We start from the raw sequence: 18,542 nt of genomic DNA, 5'->3' as shown, positions 1-18,542 counted from the left end.
GGTATTGCATTAAAGGTCTATGTCTCTCCGTAATACATAAAAATTTTGGAATGTACTGCAACTACAAACTTTCAAGTTCAGACACTTTGGAATTTTATTTCTGAAAACAGTAGGGTACCACAACCACTGCAGGCAATTTTAACTATTTGTTTTGCTGCCCATGCAAGCCTCCACTACCATAAATACAGGGACTGATCTAGTTATCTGTTTATAATAATTTTCATGTGATGATATTTTATAATTAGTTTAACCAATGTTCCATTTGTTACTGAAGTCTATACGCAACACGAGGCAAACAAGGTGAATAGGTTTGCTGATATGGAATCACCTTGCCTGGCTTTTTGAATTCAGTTTTGCATTGTTCTGATAACAATGAAAGTTGCACAGCTGATGCACGTATTCTTCAGTGTTTCTGAAGGGACACTAGCACAGACCTCACTGAAACAAAGGCTTTTGCAAATCAATAGACCCCAGACAAAAAAGCGTTAGTTCTACGTTATTTCCCCACTCTAAAATTTCCTTCATTACTTGCAAATGGTCCACTGTGCTATATACTACTAATGCCAGCTTGTTATGATTTAATGAGTATTTTGTACATATGTTGAGTTGACAATGGTCTAGGTTCTTTTTTCCCAGGAAATCAAAATGTTATTCCAATTTTAAAATTCCTATTGTTTCATAAACATTCAATTGTATCATCTTTTGGTATTTCTTCCCTGTACCTTTAAGAATTTCTTCTCATATAAACATTCAATAAAACCCTTGGCTGCTTGTACAGCTTCCTACTGTTCTAACTTACTAGACCTTCTGTCAACTAATGAAATCTGATGTCTGTCCAACATAGAATTGTTTAGTTTCCTTCATATTACCAACTATTCCAGAGGCAACACACAGAACCATGCTTGATTGCGCCAGTGGTACTGAAGTCACCACAAACTGTAAACTAAATATGCCACTTGGCTACTGCACCACCAGCAAACGGTACTCACACCAACACTCCAAGACTGCTACCTTTCTGTGCATGTCAAGGTATTTGATTGACTGACAGTAGCATCGATTAGAATTTGTCATTACTCAAGAGTACTGTTCACTGCCATGTAACTGTACAAGAACATCTCTCTCCTTATAGCTTATAACATGAAATGCTCCACCATGACAACGCTCGGCTAATACCACACACGTCAGCACTATTTTAGCCTGAGCTCAGATGATGTAACAAACCTTGCTGAAACTAACTATGCAGAGCTTTGTAATGTTGCTTTTTCTCTAAGGTACAACTCCTCCAATTTTACTTCCTTATTTTTGTCTTTTTTTCGTTAAGGACACTTACAGCGTCCCCACATCTTCAGGTTACACAATAGTAAAAAACAGCCAATGAGAATTGCACATGGAATTTACAATGTTTATCACAAATATGTTGCAAATATGTTATGACTTCTGTGGTTAAATTGGGACTTAACAGCACACCTTAAATTGCTGCAAGTGAAACGAGCAGCAATGAAATTCACAACCTTTGTTGTCACAAATATTTAATTGTTTTCTTGGAATATGGTGAAACTGACGAGAAGGTGGTTATGGCGGGACCTGAGAACACAGCTTATCAAAGCTACTTACATTCATTTTTATCAGAAACAATCCACGGTTTTTCTGTAATATATCATGACTTCTGAGATGACTGTTGGAGTAAGACATAATAGCTCAAGCTTCAAATGCCTTGAGCGGGAAAAAAAAGCCTGATAATTTGCAAAGCATAGGAAATTACAAACAAGTAATGTAATTGACTTCCCATGCCCCCCTCATTTGTTGTGTTCACTTCCAGTCATTCATCACATTAACTGTTACAAACAGCAGCAAGCAATGGAAAAAGCTGCACTTTTACCCTTATCTCCAATAACACCAAGCCCCTTTACATTTTGTTCTACTGTCTGTTGTGAAGCCCTCCAGAGACTTTTGGGGCTCAGCCTACCCATAAATGAGAAGAAAACTTACAATTAGAATTATAATACAACACTGTGTTGTGGGAAGTTAACTTTAGTATGTCACCACAGTTTTATTTGATCCATGCACGAGTTGATAGTTAACAGGGTTACACTTGCTACCAGTCTGACAGTTCACTGGAGGCTTCTGGAAATAAATTCTTGTTTCAATGTGACAGGCAGTCACTTGTATTGGAGTGTGGCAATGAGCTTGCCTCAGCTATGAAAGTGTGTGTTATTTCACACTCTGTTCTGTCCTGGTTTAACAAAAGTTGTTTTAGTAGCATAATTCATGTGTGCAAGTCATTAACTGATAATATTATGGTTTCTGCAGAGGGAAAACTTGGGTCTCTACTTCGTGAGTTAGACAACAAACTATTTTGAGGCTAGCCTTATGGAACAAATTTTGCTTATATTGTAAGTGATTCACACCACATTTATTTCAATTTCCTTGATGTAGAAAGTATACTTGGCTTCCAGGTTGCTCTGTAACAAACTGTGTTCTTATACATTTATTTTGTATGGTGGGTCTGGTATTTACTTCTTTCAGAGTATGTGTTTCAAAGAAACGTGATAGAAAGGACAAAAAAAGACAGAATTCCAGAAGGCACATTTGGAATCTAGAGTTTTCAGCTATTGGGGGATGGATGAATCAAACATTCAATTTCTGAAGGAGCCAAACTTCTAGCCATAAAACAATGTGAATGTGAAACAAAACAGGTTTATAATCCACAGCTTTACTGATGTTTTGTTTCTTGGGCAAGCAAGAGTTTGCAATCAAAGAACACTCTGAAGATGGAAGTTCTGATAAAGGGAATTAACTTGAATTACTGGAACCTTTACCTAGACAGGAACAGTTTATTAGTGAGTACTTGCAGAACACTTCTGTGTTCAAAAGAAATCAAGCACAATTCAAAACAATTAATTGTATCAGTTACCAATGTCATCAATGGTCACATTAAATAAGAGCTGAAGCCATTCGAATTAATTTGAGTACAAGCGGATGAAACCCTGGATGTTTCTTGTAAGTCAAAAACGAATATTATTTCCAGGTTTTGAACACCAAATGGTCCTATTGAAAGATTTCATACTTTTCAAAATGTCTGTAGTAACAAAACTGCTCAGGGTTTATCAGAAATTTCATTCTGTGCACTTTATGTTTGGAAAGTAACTGACAATACAGTGAAAGATCTAGGATGGAATGTAACAATATACTCACCATATAGCAAGGATGCTGAATAACAGATAGGCACAACAAAAAGATTGTCACAAAGCCTTCGGCCAGTAAGGCCTTCATCAAAAATAGACGACAAGACACACACACTCACACTCTTATCCATCACACAACTCACACACAGGACTGCAGCCATCTTAGGCAACTGTAGCCACACTGCTAGCAATAGCATAGTGCCTGATGGGAGTGGTGACTGGGTGGGGGTAAAGAGGAGGCTGGGGCAGGGAGGGGGAGGGATAGTAGGGTAGGGGTGGCAGACATTTAAGTGGTGCAGGTTAGACGGTGGGCAGGGGATAGGTGGGTAGTGGAAAAAGCATAGAAGTAAAAAGACTGGGTGCGATGATGGAATGAGGGCTGTGTAGTGCTGGAATGGGAACAGGGAAGGAGCTGGATGGGTGAGGACAATGATTAACGAAGGTTGAGGCCAGGAGGATTATGGGAATGTACGCTGTATTGCAGAGAAAGTTTCTACCAGCGCAATTCAGAAAGTCTTGTGTTGGTGGAAAGGATAGATATAGCACAGGCTGCGAAGCAGTCAAGGAAATGAAGGATGTCGTGTTGGGCAGCTTGCTAAGTAGTAGGGTGCTCCAGTTGTTTTTTTGACCAAAGTTTGTTAGTGGCTATCCATGCAGACAGACTGCTTGTTGGCTGTCATGCCCACATACAATACAGTGCAGTAGTTTCAGCTTAGCTTGTAGATCACATGACTGGTTTCACAGGTAGCATTGCCTTTGATGGGGTAGGTGATGTCTGTGACCGGACTGGAATAGGTTGTTGTTGTTGTTGTTGTTGTTGTCGTCGTTATTGTTGGTGGTGGTGGTGGGAGGATGTACGGGACAGGTCTTGCATCTAGGTCTATTACAGGGGCATGAGCCCTACTCCCAACACCTTACCTCATGGCTCATATCCCTGTAACAGACTAGATGCAATACTTGTCCCACACATCCTCCTACCACTACCTACTCCAGTGCGGTCACAAACATCACCTATCCCATCAAAGGCAGGGCTACCTGTGAAACCAGTCATGTGATCTACAAGCCAAGCTGCAACCACTGTGCTGTATTCTATATGGCATGACAACCAACAAGCTGGCTGTCTGCATAAATGGCCACCAACAAACTGTGGCAAAGAAACAAGTGGACCATCATCACACCCAGTCTTTTTACTTCTCTCCTTTTCCGCTACCCCCTCCTTCACACCTCTCCTCTGTCCATCATCTAACCAGCAGCTCTTCACTGACCACCACCCCTACCCTACTATCCCTCCCCCTTCCCACCCCACCTTCGTCCTGATCCCCACCCAGTCACCAGTCCCATCAGACACTGGTGCTGCTGCTCGCAGTGTGGCTACAGTTGCCTGAGACTGCAGTGTGTGTGTGTGTGTGTGTGTGTGTGTGTGTGTGTGTGTGTGTGTGTGTGTGTGCGCGCGTTTATTTTTGATATGGCGGAGCCTCATTAAAGGTAGATAAAATGGAGGTGCCCAAAATTTTCTTGAACAAAAAATGTCTGCAAGCTACATTTTTGCACAATTATGCTCATAAATAATCTAGCATTGTTACATGCTTTTACAAATATCTAAGCAGTTAGGCTTTCCATTAACCATCTTGTAGCATTCCATTTACTTTTTCGCAAGTCCTCAAAGAAAAAACAACTCGCAGAAAATGAAGGACTCAGATTGCCTCATATACCACACAGTAGAATGTCATTTCATGAGCCATTGTGACCCAAATACTGTGAGTTTAAAGAGATTTTCCAAAATGCCGGACTAGGTGGTGGTGATTGTGGTGCAAAGGCTGGTTTGCTTAGCATTCTTAGTCCTTTCACTGCTACTAGACATGCTATCTGCTTTCTATGCAGAGGCATCTTTTGTTATGGCTGCAATGCTCACCAAATGTTGGTGTCTGCGCTGAGAGACAGCATCTGGCCAATATGAAATACTTATTTGATTTTTCTTAAACTATTAGGTGAAAAAAAATTGCTATTTGGACATTTCACACTTGATATCTTTACTTGGTGACAAATTGAATTTCTTTTCATTATCCGTCATCCTTACTCATCACATCAGTTTAAGTAAAATACTGCATGAATATTAGAGGTTGCAGAGGTAAATATGCACAGCGTAAACTTTGCATATGGTTGATTTTAGATCATACACTGCAAAGAATGAAATTTACATAAGACATCTAAATTTTATTTAAAATTGAGAGCAGAATGATCTCACTTTCTCAAGTTACTGTGTTTTATACACGAAGGACGGTCACAAGCGACACGTCTATTCGTGTCCTTGCACATCCCGATTCATGTGGTCGCAACAATACTCATATCTCAAACAATTCAAGATATCAAAATAAGGTTTCTTGCAAATATAGCATGCAAGGAGGCACATATGTCATATGATACATAGTCCAATTTTTTTTATTCACCAACACATGGAAGTAACTCATCTGCATTCAGACGCCCATAGCACTGCAGGAACACCAAACCGGCACACTTATGCATGTCCACATCACCTGAGGAGACAATGTAGCAGGACATGTATAGACACCCACAGCAGAGTAAGGATTAATAAAACTCAGTTCCTTTTCCTGCTTCGCCTTTATAAAGAATGGCATGTTATATTAGTATGTGCAAAACTGAAATATAGAAAATCAATAGTTTCTTAAAGGATGCAAGGTCAGAAAAAACTGACCTCATGTATTAAGGGGGATGTAATGGATTTTGGCCCAAAAAACCGATTTTTCAGAAATATTATTTTCTTGATCTACACAGTTTAATCTATGTTGCGTGTGAATTTTATCATGACAGCATCTTTAGAAATGCCTTTAAATTGTTGAACTGATTAACTCTGCACTGGCAGCCACTCTTTACCTTTTCTGACATTTGGGAAACTGCTTGCTTCAGCAGAATCTTTGTCAGTGTGAAGGCTATTTTCTTACAATATCTCCGGCTGATATCTATATCTCTGGCTGAAAACTTTCTTGCAAGTGGTTTATTTACATTTTGACAATACTAACACATATTAATAGGTGGAAGGTTGAATTCACAAACCTGTACGTGGAAGTCAAGATTTATGGAAAAACTGTTTAGGAAATGGAGATTTCATGGAAATCAGTTTAAAAAAAAAAAAGGAAGTAGCTCAAAATGAAGAACATACGCTCTCAGCTTCAGCAGCGAAACTTAGGACAGGAGACTTTTATAGGTGCATGAATGATATTGATATGATCGGCATAAAAGTTTACTGGGTATGGTACTACGCCATAATGTATAAAAGTACTGCTGCTACAGAAAAACCAACGTTTCGCCCACCGATTGCAGCAGCCTCCTTCTGGTTCTACCAGAAAACACGAACTGCAAATGAAAGCCTCAATAATTTAATTTGGATTACATACTCAAAAAGGACATTCTGTGGACTAAGTACTCAAAATAGGTGCCTATGATGCAGTTTTATGTTACAATAACGGAAATAAAGGCAGAATTGAAGTGCTGAAGAGAGTTGGTATAGATCCGGGTGTGTTTACAACAAAAGCATTTTACACCATCGACAAGAGCAGGATCAAGAAAGCTAACCGAGCTGTTCCTTAACTGCAAATACAAGCCAGATAGATTCAAAGAGCAGAGAATAGAAATGTGGAGAATGAAGAGAATCGGTATGGAGGACTTTAAAATTGAGGTAAGCTTATTACATTTAGAAGTATGAGAAGGAAATCTTTGAACCTCATTTTCTCTGTTTTACATTTTTTATGTTATTAGAAGCCATTTCTCAAAAAGTATATGCACTAATGCTATGAAATTTTAAGGAACTGTTCACAATGTATTATTGTCTCTCTAGAACTAAAAAAATACGAGGTCCTGCAATTACATTCCAATTATTAGATGATTGTATGTAGAAAGAAAGTTATTTTGGATGAGCAAAACTAAAAACCTCTTAATGATACAATTTGTATCATAAATTACTAACTATAGTTCAGTGGTCTTATAGCCTTCTTAGGACACTAGAATAAAATTTTCAGATTAATTGCATGATTAGAATTTGAGCTATGGCTTTTTATAAAAAAAATACAATAAAAAACTAAAAATTCAAATTTCTGACAAAATATTAATCCTGCACATTTTATTATATTTTTCTGTTAAAACACAGCTCTTTTGCTTTACACATCCAAAAGTTTAGTTTTGTACATTAATAAATATGGCTGTAATGATTTATTAAATAAATGTTTACATTTTCCGTTACATCGCCCCTTAAAAGCTGTAATAAGAAATTTTCCAGCAAAATAAGTGTTATAAAGTTGCTTAGTAAGAATCAGTCTGGAAATTGTGAATCTAATTTCCCAACAATAAAACTGAACTGCCTTCTCACAACTTACCCATTCTTCAACAAAGAACAACTGAAAAACAAGTTAGAAAACATTTATATTGGCAAACATTGGCAGACCAATTTAAATTTGTAATGGACAATGAACCTGAAAATATTAATAACAAAGTAACAAAGCTCATCAAATTTATTGTTACATTCCCTGTCACTACAGCCTCTTCTGAAAGATATATGCACACTCTTCAAGAGAATTTAAAACAGCTTCACAATTCAAAAAAAAAAAAAAAAAAAAAAAAAAAATGATAGGTTAAATTCTCTCTGCGTAATTTCCCCAGAAAAAATACCTGGTTAAACAAGTTAGAAGTGATCAGAAATTTGAAGATAATGTGGTTAACTTCTACTAAGAACAATCAAAGTTCCAATAAAAATATATATAAAGAGAAAAGGCAAACCTACTCACAATTAATCAATTAGCTTTGCCATTGGTCATTAAAGAGCTGAACGGCTGACATTTCTATAACCAATCTTCTTTCAACATAATTTTTAACTGCCCATCTGCTTCTGTTTGGAGATTTTTACATTTTGCTACAGGTCTGTCCATGTCTTAACTTACAATTACAGACATGTTGGCACTAAATTGAACTACACTAGTGATGTGAACCATTCTTTCCTGGGCACTGTCTAGATGTCTTCACACATTCAGTTGTCTCTGTACGATCCAGATGTCCCACCAAAAACCTATTTGTGATGTTCTTGTTATTGGCCCCATTCTGATCAGAAAATATTCCAAGTTGGAAGATGGAACTTTAATATTTAATGAACAACTTTAGTGTAATAGTGAAACTAAGGTCTACTTCTAGAATGAAGTCACAAAATGTTCTAAATCACAGCTTCAAAAACTTTCAAAACTTGCCATCAATCATCATTGCAGTGTACTCTCCCTTAATCACAGCACCTTTAAACATTATACTGGTTTTACTCTGAAGTAATGTGATCAGCTATCTGAAGTATGAGACTTAAGAGTAGTTGCATTGGCAACTTTTAATGTTTTCTGTTAAACATTATTTTCCATACAGAATGTGGTAAGTTTTAACAGTTCATTTCATTCCTTTTTTTCTATGCTCAGAAATATAAAACCTTGTTAAGCACAGGATACCCTACAAACATTCATAATACCAATGAAATTTTTATAACTTTCTGTGTTACCCCCTGCCACAGAACTATACAGCTCTGAATTATTAATTGCACAGTGTTAATTTCTATTTTCAGTTTGCAAAATAGTCTAAGAGACAATACACCTCACAAATATCAGTGGAGTACATTGTTCAACAATTTACCAGAAACTGCCCCATCATATGGAAACCTACACTGATTCACATGTGGCACTACTATCAGACATGGTTCCAAAATATGACTGATACAACAGTCTACATGCATGATGTGGCGTGTGAAATGTTCTATTAAACAATGTGGTCTATCAGAGATTAAGCAACTTCACATGTGCATAAAGTAGCCTATAATTAATCTTTTTGACCTCCTATTGCTTTACTGTCACAAACCTCGTCCTTCAACAAATGTTATTAAAATTATATACAATGACATGGGACATTTACCAGTCTCTGCTAGAACGACACCCCAACAATTTATAACATGTATACATACCATATTCACTTAATAATTTTTCATCCTGAAGAACTCTACCACAATAAATAAGGCGCTGTGACTCAACTGGGAAGCTGATAGACTCCGCTATTCGCTCTTTCAATTGTTTCACTGTCGTCTAGAAAATAATGAGCATAATTAATACATGCAATTGCAATCAAGTTAAATTAATAGCAGATTTAATGCAAGTTAACTTACATCATCTGGCACAGAAAAGCTATGATTCTGCGAGTCCAGGGTTTTCACTGTTAGTTCAATCATTTTTTCAAAGCAATCTGCAAAGAGAAAAAAATATTTCAGTTACAAATTTATAATTTTTTTTGAAGTTCATGTAATGAAATTAAATTACACATACATGCCTGCTGCCAAACTGACAATTTCTGCACATAGCATCCATCTGCTACAACTAAATGTATTCTACTTTGCAATTGTTTGCATTTAATAAGCACGTAATAGTTAACGACAAGCACATTCAACTTTCTTCATTTACACAAGATGATAAAACACAACAATTACATTTAAGTAAAAATAACATGCTTGTGATTCTAACACAAAAGCAGGATAAACAGAAGACTCCAACCCAACAGCATACATCCGTATGAGGGGGATGTGATGAGAGGTGGGACTGAAGGACAGCACAACAAATTTAGCTAGCCCACCTCCAAAAGCCTCTGCTACTGCATCCCCATCCACAGAAGCAAAGTTTCCTCTGACTAAAGAGCATGCATATTTGAGGAGAGGTGCCACGAGCACAAAGCCACACTTAAACCGGCAAACTCATGATGATAACAATTTCAGAGGAAACCTAAAAAACTAGCCACAGCATGGTGTGAAAAAAATAAAATAAAATAAAAGTATTCTGAAATGCCTTTCTGGGACTGTGCACTTAAAGAAGCAGAAGAAATCTTCACTTCAAAAACATTTTAGCTAAAACTTTGGCTTTCATCTTAGCAAAGCACAGGATCCTGAGCTACACACACTGAGGGCACAGTACATAGTGGGAAGTGTACTTAGTGACATAATGGAAACTGCTTCTCCAGAACACAATCCCGTTCCCTCACTATGGCAGCCCAAAGATGAGGCTGGTATAAGCATAAAAGGAGCCTTCAGAGGACCAGCTTATCATGCAGTAGCCACCTGAAGAGGCAGCAAGTCCCTTTGACAAAAATTTCTACTGAACCTACAATTCAACCCATCAGAATGCCTTAAAATTTGAGTTACATATTCAGCAGGAATAAGCCTGATCATATATGAAGTCCATCTAAAAACTGTGCACCATGGGCCCGCACACTTAACAAAAGCATATCACATTCCTTTGCATAAGTTATGCACAGAAAAGCTTTCCCTCACATAAAAAGAATTATAAAAATAATGTAAATACAAGTGTGATCAGCCACAACATCTATTTTCCAAGAACTTAATATATTGGCAGTTCCCTGTATTTATTTTCCAGAAACATTTCTTTTATCAAAAACCTTCATCTGTTTGAAATGGAGATATCCAACAAAGATACATGAACCAAGGCAAAGCGCCAACTAATGAGCCAAAGTGAGCAGACGTTATGTTGGAATGAGAAATATGGGCAACTTATCTTTGAAGTCTCCCAAGACCTTGGGTTCTGGGTGACTTTTACAAACTCTACCCCTTTTCCTAAACCTCTTCATTTCCTTTCCCTTCACTCTTCTTTGTTTCCATTCAACCCTTCTGACAGAAGGAGCCACCGGTTCCGAAATCTTGCATAAGTAAAACTTGTTTTATTAGTGTATTCTCCTGCCACCACTTTGTGAGCAGACTTGACTTATCCAATCATACTATACTTTTTATTCTGTTGATTATCTGAATGCAAACTTGCATTGCATTAATTATACAGCCTTATCTTCAAGTCAACCAGAACCGCAGGTCAGGGGAGACTTATCGGACAGGATAAGAAGGGAAGACACTTTCCTTCTCATCCCATCCACTAAGTCTCCCCTCAGGTCATGGGTGACTTTTCCGAACTTGTGGAGTTTTTCTCCTTTTTCTGCATTTTTGTGCTGCACTCCTATAACTTATTTATTTTCTAGTAAGGTAGTTGTAAACTGTGGACAGCACTGACAAAGTGAAATGCAGAACATGTCATAACAGTATTTCACTGTTCAGATTTGTTATCTTTGTATCACGCAGCTGACTCAAAAGCAGCAGCATACTGAAGGCATCGCACAGATGAAAGGCAAGTCACTGGCCCTGACTTCTTCAGTCAAGCTGAGAAACTGTACACGATAGCAGAAAATCTCTCAAGAATAACTGTCAGTCAGTGTAAGGGAGAATGAAATGAATACTACAAAGTTGTATGGAGCATCATATGTGTAATAACAGAAGCAGGCTGGAAATCATGCAGCATGATACACTGGATGGATCCCTTGGGGTCAGAGAGGCACACAAGTTTACATGAAAGCTCTCCGATTCTTATGAGCAACTGTAGTGTTGCTTACCATGTATTACTAACTGCCTGTTAACAGTTTAGAATAAGTTGTACTTCTGAACATGTGTGTGTATGATAAGATCTTCTTGGTTCATCAGCCGACTGACTGCATCATCTTGTGACTTTTCAATGAATTTTGTACCCATCATCTTAACATCAAGTGTCAGGACACCATGTTCTGTGTATATATGTAACTACTGGACCATTGATCATTTTTGTAGACAGGCCAATCACTGGCCTCCAGAAGAGGTAGAACGTGGCATGACCCTGGCATGAGGTTTGAGTTACGGTGTCTGTCCATTCTGTCTGCAGACGCTGTCATCTTCACAACACTGCAGACGCTGGCATCTTCACAACAGAGCATTCCTGTTGTATTTTTGCACTGCAGAATCCCACGTCAAGCTGAATTAAAATCTATCTCAGTTTATTAGATTGTTGTGCATATAGATTTCAACTGACTCCTGGACAAGCGAGTCCCAGAACACGTTGGTGCTGCATAGCTTATTTGTTTGTTCAAAATCGAAGTGTATTCCTTGTTTATGCTATACTCTGCCACCGCGGACTTCTCTGCCTGCCCTAGTCGAACGATTCTGATATGCTCTGTACAGTGCTCTTGAGATGCATCACTGTCTCTTGTCCAATGTACTTCATCCTAAATTTGCACTATATACTGTAAATGCCCGGAGTCTGTAAACGTAGCCGGTCTTTGGTCAAGCAAAGGATATCCTTAATTTTTCTGTCTTGCATAGATAACTTTAATTTGGTGCTTCTTCATTATTCTCATGATCTTAGCTGTTGGCAGTCCCGCATACAGCAGGAATGCCACACTCTTTCTTCTTCTTCTGATGCTGTAACTCATCCAGCAAGGTCTTGTCACAGATGGATCTGGCTTTATGTACAAAGGTGATTAGCAGTGATCTGAGTTGTGCTGGTTGGTGACAAGCATTAAGGTATATATGTTTGTATGTGTCTTCTTCCTGTAGACTGAACGCCCCAACTCTTCTGCCTCCTTGGTAAACTTCATATTGTTATGTATGGTACTGAGATGACATAGGAACTCCTGTAGGTTTTCTCTGCCAAGTGGCCATACTACAAAGACGTCAGCTACGTATCTGAAGAACACCTTTGGTGTTAGGTGGGTGGTGTTCAGAACTACAGCCTGTAAGCATTCTATGTGTAGAGCAGCCACGCCATGAGCTACGGGGTAACCCACGGCAAACCCAACTACGGGGTAACCCATGGCAAACCCATCTATTTGCTCACAGACTTTCCAATCACATTTGTTATAAGTTTCAGTACATGTTGAAAGAGTGACTGTGACATCATCGAAGTGTCCCTCAAATAGAGTTTAAGGAATTTTCCAGTGGCACCTTGACTGGGTGTAGGCCCTTCTCATCTAAGCATGATACTCTGAGTACAGTCACAAATTCAGTCCAGTTTGTAACATGATGTGGACAGTCACCCACGACATGGTTTAGCAGCTGTGTTACATGTTTGGTTAATCTATATGTCGGCAAGTTCATGGTGTACATAAAAGGCCACATTGGAACTTCCTCCTTACAGATTTTCAGTAGACCATACAGTCATGATGAGGCTGATGCCTGGGGTAAAGCCTTCTGATGGTGTTCCTGTTCACTCTTCAGCTGTGGTTTTGCACATCACAAATGTTTTCCATCCTTCCCCACTTGTCTGCATGCTGGATCTTGCAGTTAAGTGTCAATCTTCAGCCAGTAATCTTCACACTTCAGTAACACTGTCAGCATCTAAGACCACTATATTCTTGTCATCACATAGGGCCGGTAGCACCCTGCATTCTGCTGCCAGCAGTTCTTCGGCATTATTGCCTTCGAGGATTCTGCATGTCTCCTTCCTTCTTCAGCGATCTCCAAAGGGAGTCCACATATGACTTGCTCAACGATGTTTATGTTACATTTTGGTAATGTTCTTGGAACTGGAGCAAACATTGAAATGATGGTCTTAGCATTGCTGGTTTAGCCTTCCTGGTGTCGAGATCTGGAAATAAGAGAAACTTGTTCCTATCGAAGCGAGATACAGGTGGTGAGTGAATAATGTCCTTGCATTCTTGTCAAATTAGTCTGGTAACATGGATGTGCACCTGCATCAAGGCCAAACTCAAGCATCATAATACGCATTTTGTCCTGGTCATGTTCGCACAATGCCACAACATAGCAAACTGTGGCTTCACTTCCTTATCCAGACATAGTAGCAAAAAGGTCAATTTCCTTAGCAGCTTACCCTTTTGATTTGAAGAGAAGGGAGACACACCAGGCCCTCAAGAATACAATAATGCTGAAGACCAACATTTTGGGAAAACACAGGTTGCTACTGGCCCTATATGATGACAAAGATGTAGTGGTCTTAGCAGCAGATAAAGGTAATCCAACAGTGCTACTGAAGTCTGAAGGTTACTGGCAGACACTTCACTGCAAGATCTGGCATAGAAACAAGGGGGAAAGGGCGTGACAACGCATATCACAAGCCAAACAATTGGTCTTTAACAGGTAAGGACAATAAAGGAACACCATCAGAACGTTTTACCACAGGACAAAGATACCACCATTGACTATATAACCTTCTGAAAATCTATAATGAGGAAGTTCCACAACAGCCTGTTATGAGCAACATACAGGATAGTCAAAATCTAGTGCATGTGATAAAATGTCTCGTGGTTGACTGTCCATATCACATTACGAACTTGACTGAATCTGTGAAAGTTACCCTTGGACAAGAAGGCTCTGCTAGTCAGCTTTTAAGTCACATCGCTTTCCACCCAGGTGCCACAGGAAGATTCTTAACTCTATTGAGGGACACTTGAATGAGAACACAGTCACTCTTTTGACATGTAGTAAACACCACATACTTCAAATGTTGTGGAAAACTGTATGAGCAAATAGATGGTGTTGCCTTGGGTCCCCATTTAGCTCCAAGTATTGCTAACCTACACATGGAGCACTTCAAGGATGTAACGGTGAATACTACTCACCTAAAACCAAAGATGTTCTACAGGTATGTAGACGACACATTTGTAGTGTGGCCACTTGGCAGAGAAAACTTACAACAGTTGCTAAGTCATCTTGGTGACATACATGACATGACCAAGCTAACCACAGAGGTGGAAGAGAACAGAAGCCTAACCTCCTTCGACATTTTGATAAAGAGAAATACGGACAGCACATTGGGACACTGCCTACAGGAAGAAGATGTACAGAACCTATACTTTAATTATCGCAGTTGCCACCACAGCACTATGCAACTCAGTAGTGACCACCTTAGCACATAGAGCCAGGTCAATTTGCAACACAAAGAGCTTGCCTCCAGCAAACCTTCTGCAAAAACGGTTACAATGACACACAAATAATATGTGCCTCACAGACTGATAACATGAGGGAGGACAGCCCAGAAGAGGAGGAAGAGAAAGAAGAAGCCAAATGTGTATCATTCCTGCCATATGCTTGGCCACTGAAAGCCAAGACTGAAAGAGTAATGAAGAATTACGAGAGTGTACGGGACATTCCACTATTTTTATTGGTAAGAATTTAAAAAAGGAAACTATTTAATTAATAAGAAAATCTCATACTGTCTTTATGTAAAATTAACAACTGTAAATAGTTGTGTTTTGGGAAAGTTGAGTAGACAGGTCATTTCAAGGGTCAGAAGTATATTATGTATGAAGATTTATTACAGAGCACGTTCTGATTGTTCTATTTATTTGACTGAGTTATTCCTTCTGAGCTCTGTGTGGTGATCAGAACTGTAGTGCTGTGCTTGATGTCACGGCACAATATGTCAATTTATGTGGAATAAATTTGTAATAGCATTTTTTATTTTAATCAGTGGAATGTTGGAGCCTGAACTGGATGCTGGCACAAAGACCTAGCCAAAGAGGGTGGGGCGGTGTGTGTGTGTGTGTGTGTGTGTGTGTGTGTGTGTGTGTGTGTGTGTGTGTGTGTGTGTGTGTGTGTGTGGTGGGGGGGGGGGGGGTCTGTTGTGTACAGTGGTAATTTAAAAGATATTTTGATTTTCAATCATACGATGAAAGAGGGACACACACCATCAATAGTCAAGGCTGTCAACAGATTTAAACTATCAATCTATCAATAGTGCTACTGGCTATCACCCATCTGTGCTTTAGTTAAGACCAACTACAGCCCATTACTGGCCTTCCAGCCTTACTCAAGCTCAATTGTTGTATTGTTAATCAATTCAGTTATTACCTGTAGTTAAATTTAACCCTAGATTACTAAACCCTAGTAAAATTTATGATTGCAACAGGGTGTAAAACAGTGAATTTTGTACTTAATTTGGTATGTAATATACCGCTGGAGATCAAATGAAACTAATGCGTAACCTATAAACAATGACTTCCTATGAATGAAATGCGAAGCAGTAAACTTAACAACGGTTTGCTAGCAATAGAAAATTTTCTCCCTTTAGTATTCTAGGGTCAATGTAAGTGCTGTCAATTAGTGTTTTCGTGCCATGAGCTGTTACGATTGTTTCTAATCATTGATAAAAATATGGGCGCACTACTAAAATAGCTATCTACAGCAGTCTAATGTTAGCATTGGAGGTGTCATTTTAAGACTGCTAAAACTTTGAGGTTGCAATATTTCAGTACTTCACAAGGCAGCGGGGCAGTGAACATCATTACAAATAACAAAATACAGCCCAATCTGGTCCCACGGGCAGTAATCAATTATGAAAATCAGTTTCAATATGGGACAATGGGGGAGGGTTTTTGTGGAGAGCAGAAGGGCTATGTGACGACAGCACATTTTTTAGTTCATTTGCTACAGATTTTTCAGCATGATGCTTAAATTTGTCCGAGCCAACTGTGCCCTTTATCCCCTCCCCTCCCATCTGTCCAAAATCTATTTATGTTCTTGTAATGCTATAATAAATGAAGCCATGAATTCTATGCATAATTAAATCTTAAAATATGCATGCATTCATGCACTATAAAATGACCAGACATGCATAATTAAAGGAAAGCCATGCAACATCAGAATTCCTTGGAGTGATATGCTTGATTTTGTTGTTAACACAATGAACAACAACCAGTTTTTTTTCAAATTTTCCACTGACTGGGGTAGCTCTGTGAGTTGAGGCACTAAGATAGCAATCCCTATATTCGGAAGGTGGGATGGTTTGAAACCATCAGCCAGCAAACTTGAAAATGGTTTTCTGCATTTCCCATTTTCAATTTACGTGGTGTTGCTCCCTTACTATAGGCCACAGCCAATTCCTTCCGAATTCCTTTCTTTCTTGACAGTTTCCAATTCCCTTAAAGATGCAGTTTCACTACTTGAATGAGAAGAGCTGAATCAAAGACAAGCAGAATATATCTTTGGAGACTCCAGCACTAAAAGTCACATTTATAAATAAGTAATTATCCAAATTCTCTTCATGTAGGCTGATGCGTTTATCAGTCAGGACATTTTTTAACAGTCCTTATACATTTCAAGAGGTGACATAACTACTTAAATGAAGAAATTTAGGTAAGTGTAAGGCTGAATAATTGCTGATCCTTTGCATTTTTACCACCAAAAATTGTTCTAGCTTCTCTGTCAAACACAGTGATATCAGATCTCTTTTTCCAACACGCATGTAGGTAATAATCACACTGTTCCAAAAGGTTCAAGCTCATTCACTGATAACTTCTGCAGCTCAAATGCTGACTGATAGACTAAGAGTGTAAAATGACCTTGGAGGGTCAAAGGAGATTAGAGTATGACTGCTTTGTAGTGGTTCAGTAGAATACAGTACTCCTGAGTAACAAAATTATATCCCTCCTTGGTGAAAATTCTGAGATCATTGACAAATAACATGGTTTATCGTTCTTTATGGAAATTCCATATTTTATGGAGCAAAATTGAGAAAATACACTATTATGCACAATAATGTGATATTATGCACGAAAGGCAGAAAAAGGTATTAATTCACAGGGTTACAGTGTAAAATACATCACATTAACTATTAAAAAATCAGAATACACAATATGTATAAATTTACTACCTATAATGTCAAAATATGCAAACATGCACAAGAAAACTATGAGGCTGCCTGTCATAATGACATGGCTCAAATGGTATCTATTTGTTTAAAATGACAAATTTTATCCAACCAGCATGGATAGCCGTGTCTATCAGCATGCCACTTTCAGGACTGGGAGGTGATAGTGAATCTCATATCAGAAGACAGCTGTATTTTGATAGCAAAGAGGAAATACATTATTATTAGGATTATAATTCATTTGGCAAGTGAGCGACATTATCATATTGCCAAATAAAGAAATATTTAATTGTGCACTTGGGTATTTCTTACATACTGTCGAGAGTGTCTTTTTTTAAGAAAGACATTCTTGCTTAATTTTGAAGACCAAATACTATTTATATGAAAGCCTTGTAGAAGCAATTTTAAAAAACAGAGAGAGCACCCCTTTTAAAGTGATCTTTAACAAATCGGACTCCCTTTGACGAAAACCTAGCTACGTCCTTGGTCAGCATTACAAACACATATGCAAATGATTAGTCTCTTGCCTGATGTGTAGTGAATGTATAATAAAGTCTGATTGTAACTCCAAGTTGCAGGAATACAGATTCGTAGACATTGGTGCTGAATCAATATTTAAGAAGATTTCATCTTGTCATGAGTTTGACATTTATTATAAGGCAGATGTGCAGTTTATTCCTAACACGTGTATTCACCAAACTCTCACATGTGGCAACCCTGTAGTGCAATGAACTTTTAAGAAAGCATGATTAAACTGAAAATCAAGAAGACAAAACTAATTACAAAGATTTCTGCCACAAGAAGAAGACTGATACGACAATAGATCAATATCATGGAAACTGATATAAACCACATTCAGTGAAGA

General features: G+C 38.4%; 1 protein-coding gene across 4 annotated transcripts in view; it reads right to left on the bottom strand.

The window, feature by feature from the left end:
- The window catches only part of LOC126088528 (large proline-rich protein BAG6-like), a 252,186-nt gene that overhangs the window by 215,464 nt on the left and 18,180 nt on the right, over positions 1-18,542 (bottom strand). For all 4 annotated transcript variants that reach the window (XM_049906697.1, XM_049906721.1, XM_049906715.1 and 1 more), the window contains 2 exons: positions 9,382-9,458; positions 9,184-9,301 (listed from right to left, as the gene is read on the bottom strand). In XM_049906697.1, coding sequence (XP_049762654.1) covers positions 9,184-9,301; positions 9,382-9,444 — 181 coding nt within the window. In that variant the 5' untranslated portion in view covers positions 9,445-9,458. The remainder of the gene's footprint in view (positions 1-9,183; positions 9,302-9,381; positions 9,459-18,542) is intronic.

Source organism: Schistocerca cancellata, chromosome 1, assembly GCF_023864275.1.
Source record: "Schistocerca cancellata isolate TAMUIC-IGC-003103 chromosome 1, iqSchCanc2.1, whole genome shotgun sequence".
Taxonomy (NCBI): Eukaryota; Metazoa; Arthropoda; class Insecta; order Orthoptera; family Acrididae; genus Schistocerca; species Schistocerca cancellata.
This window is presented reverse-complemented; position numbering and strand designations above follow the sequence as displayed.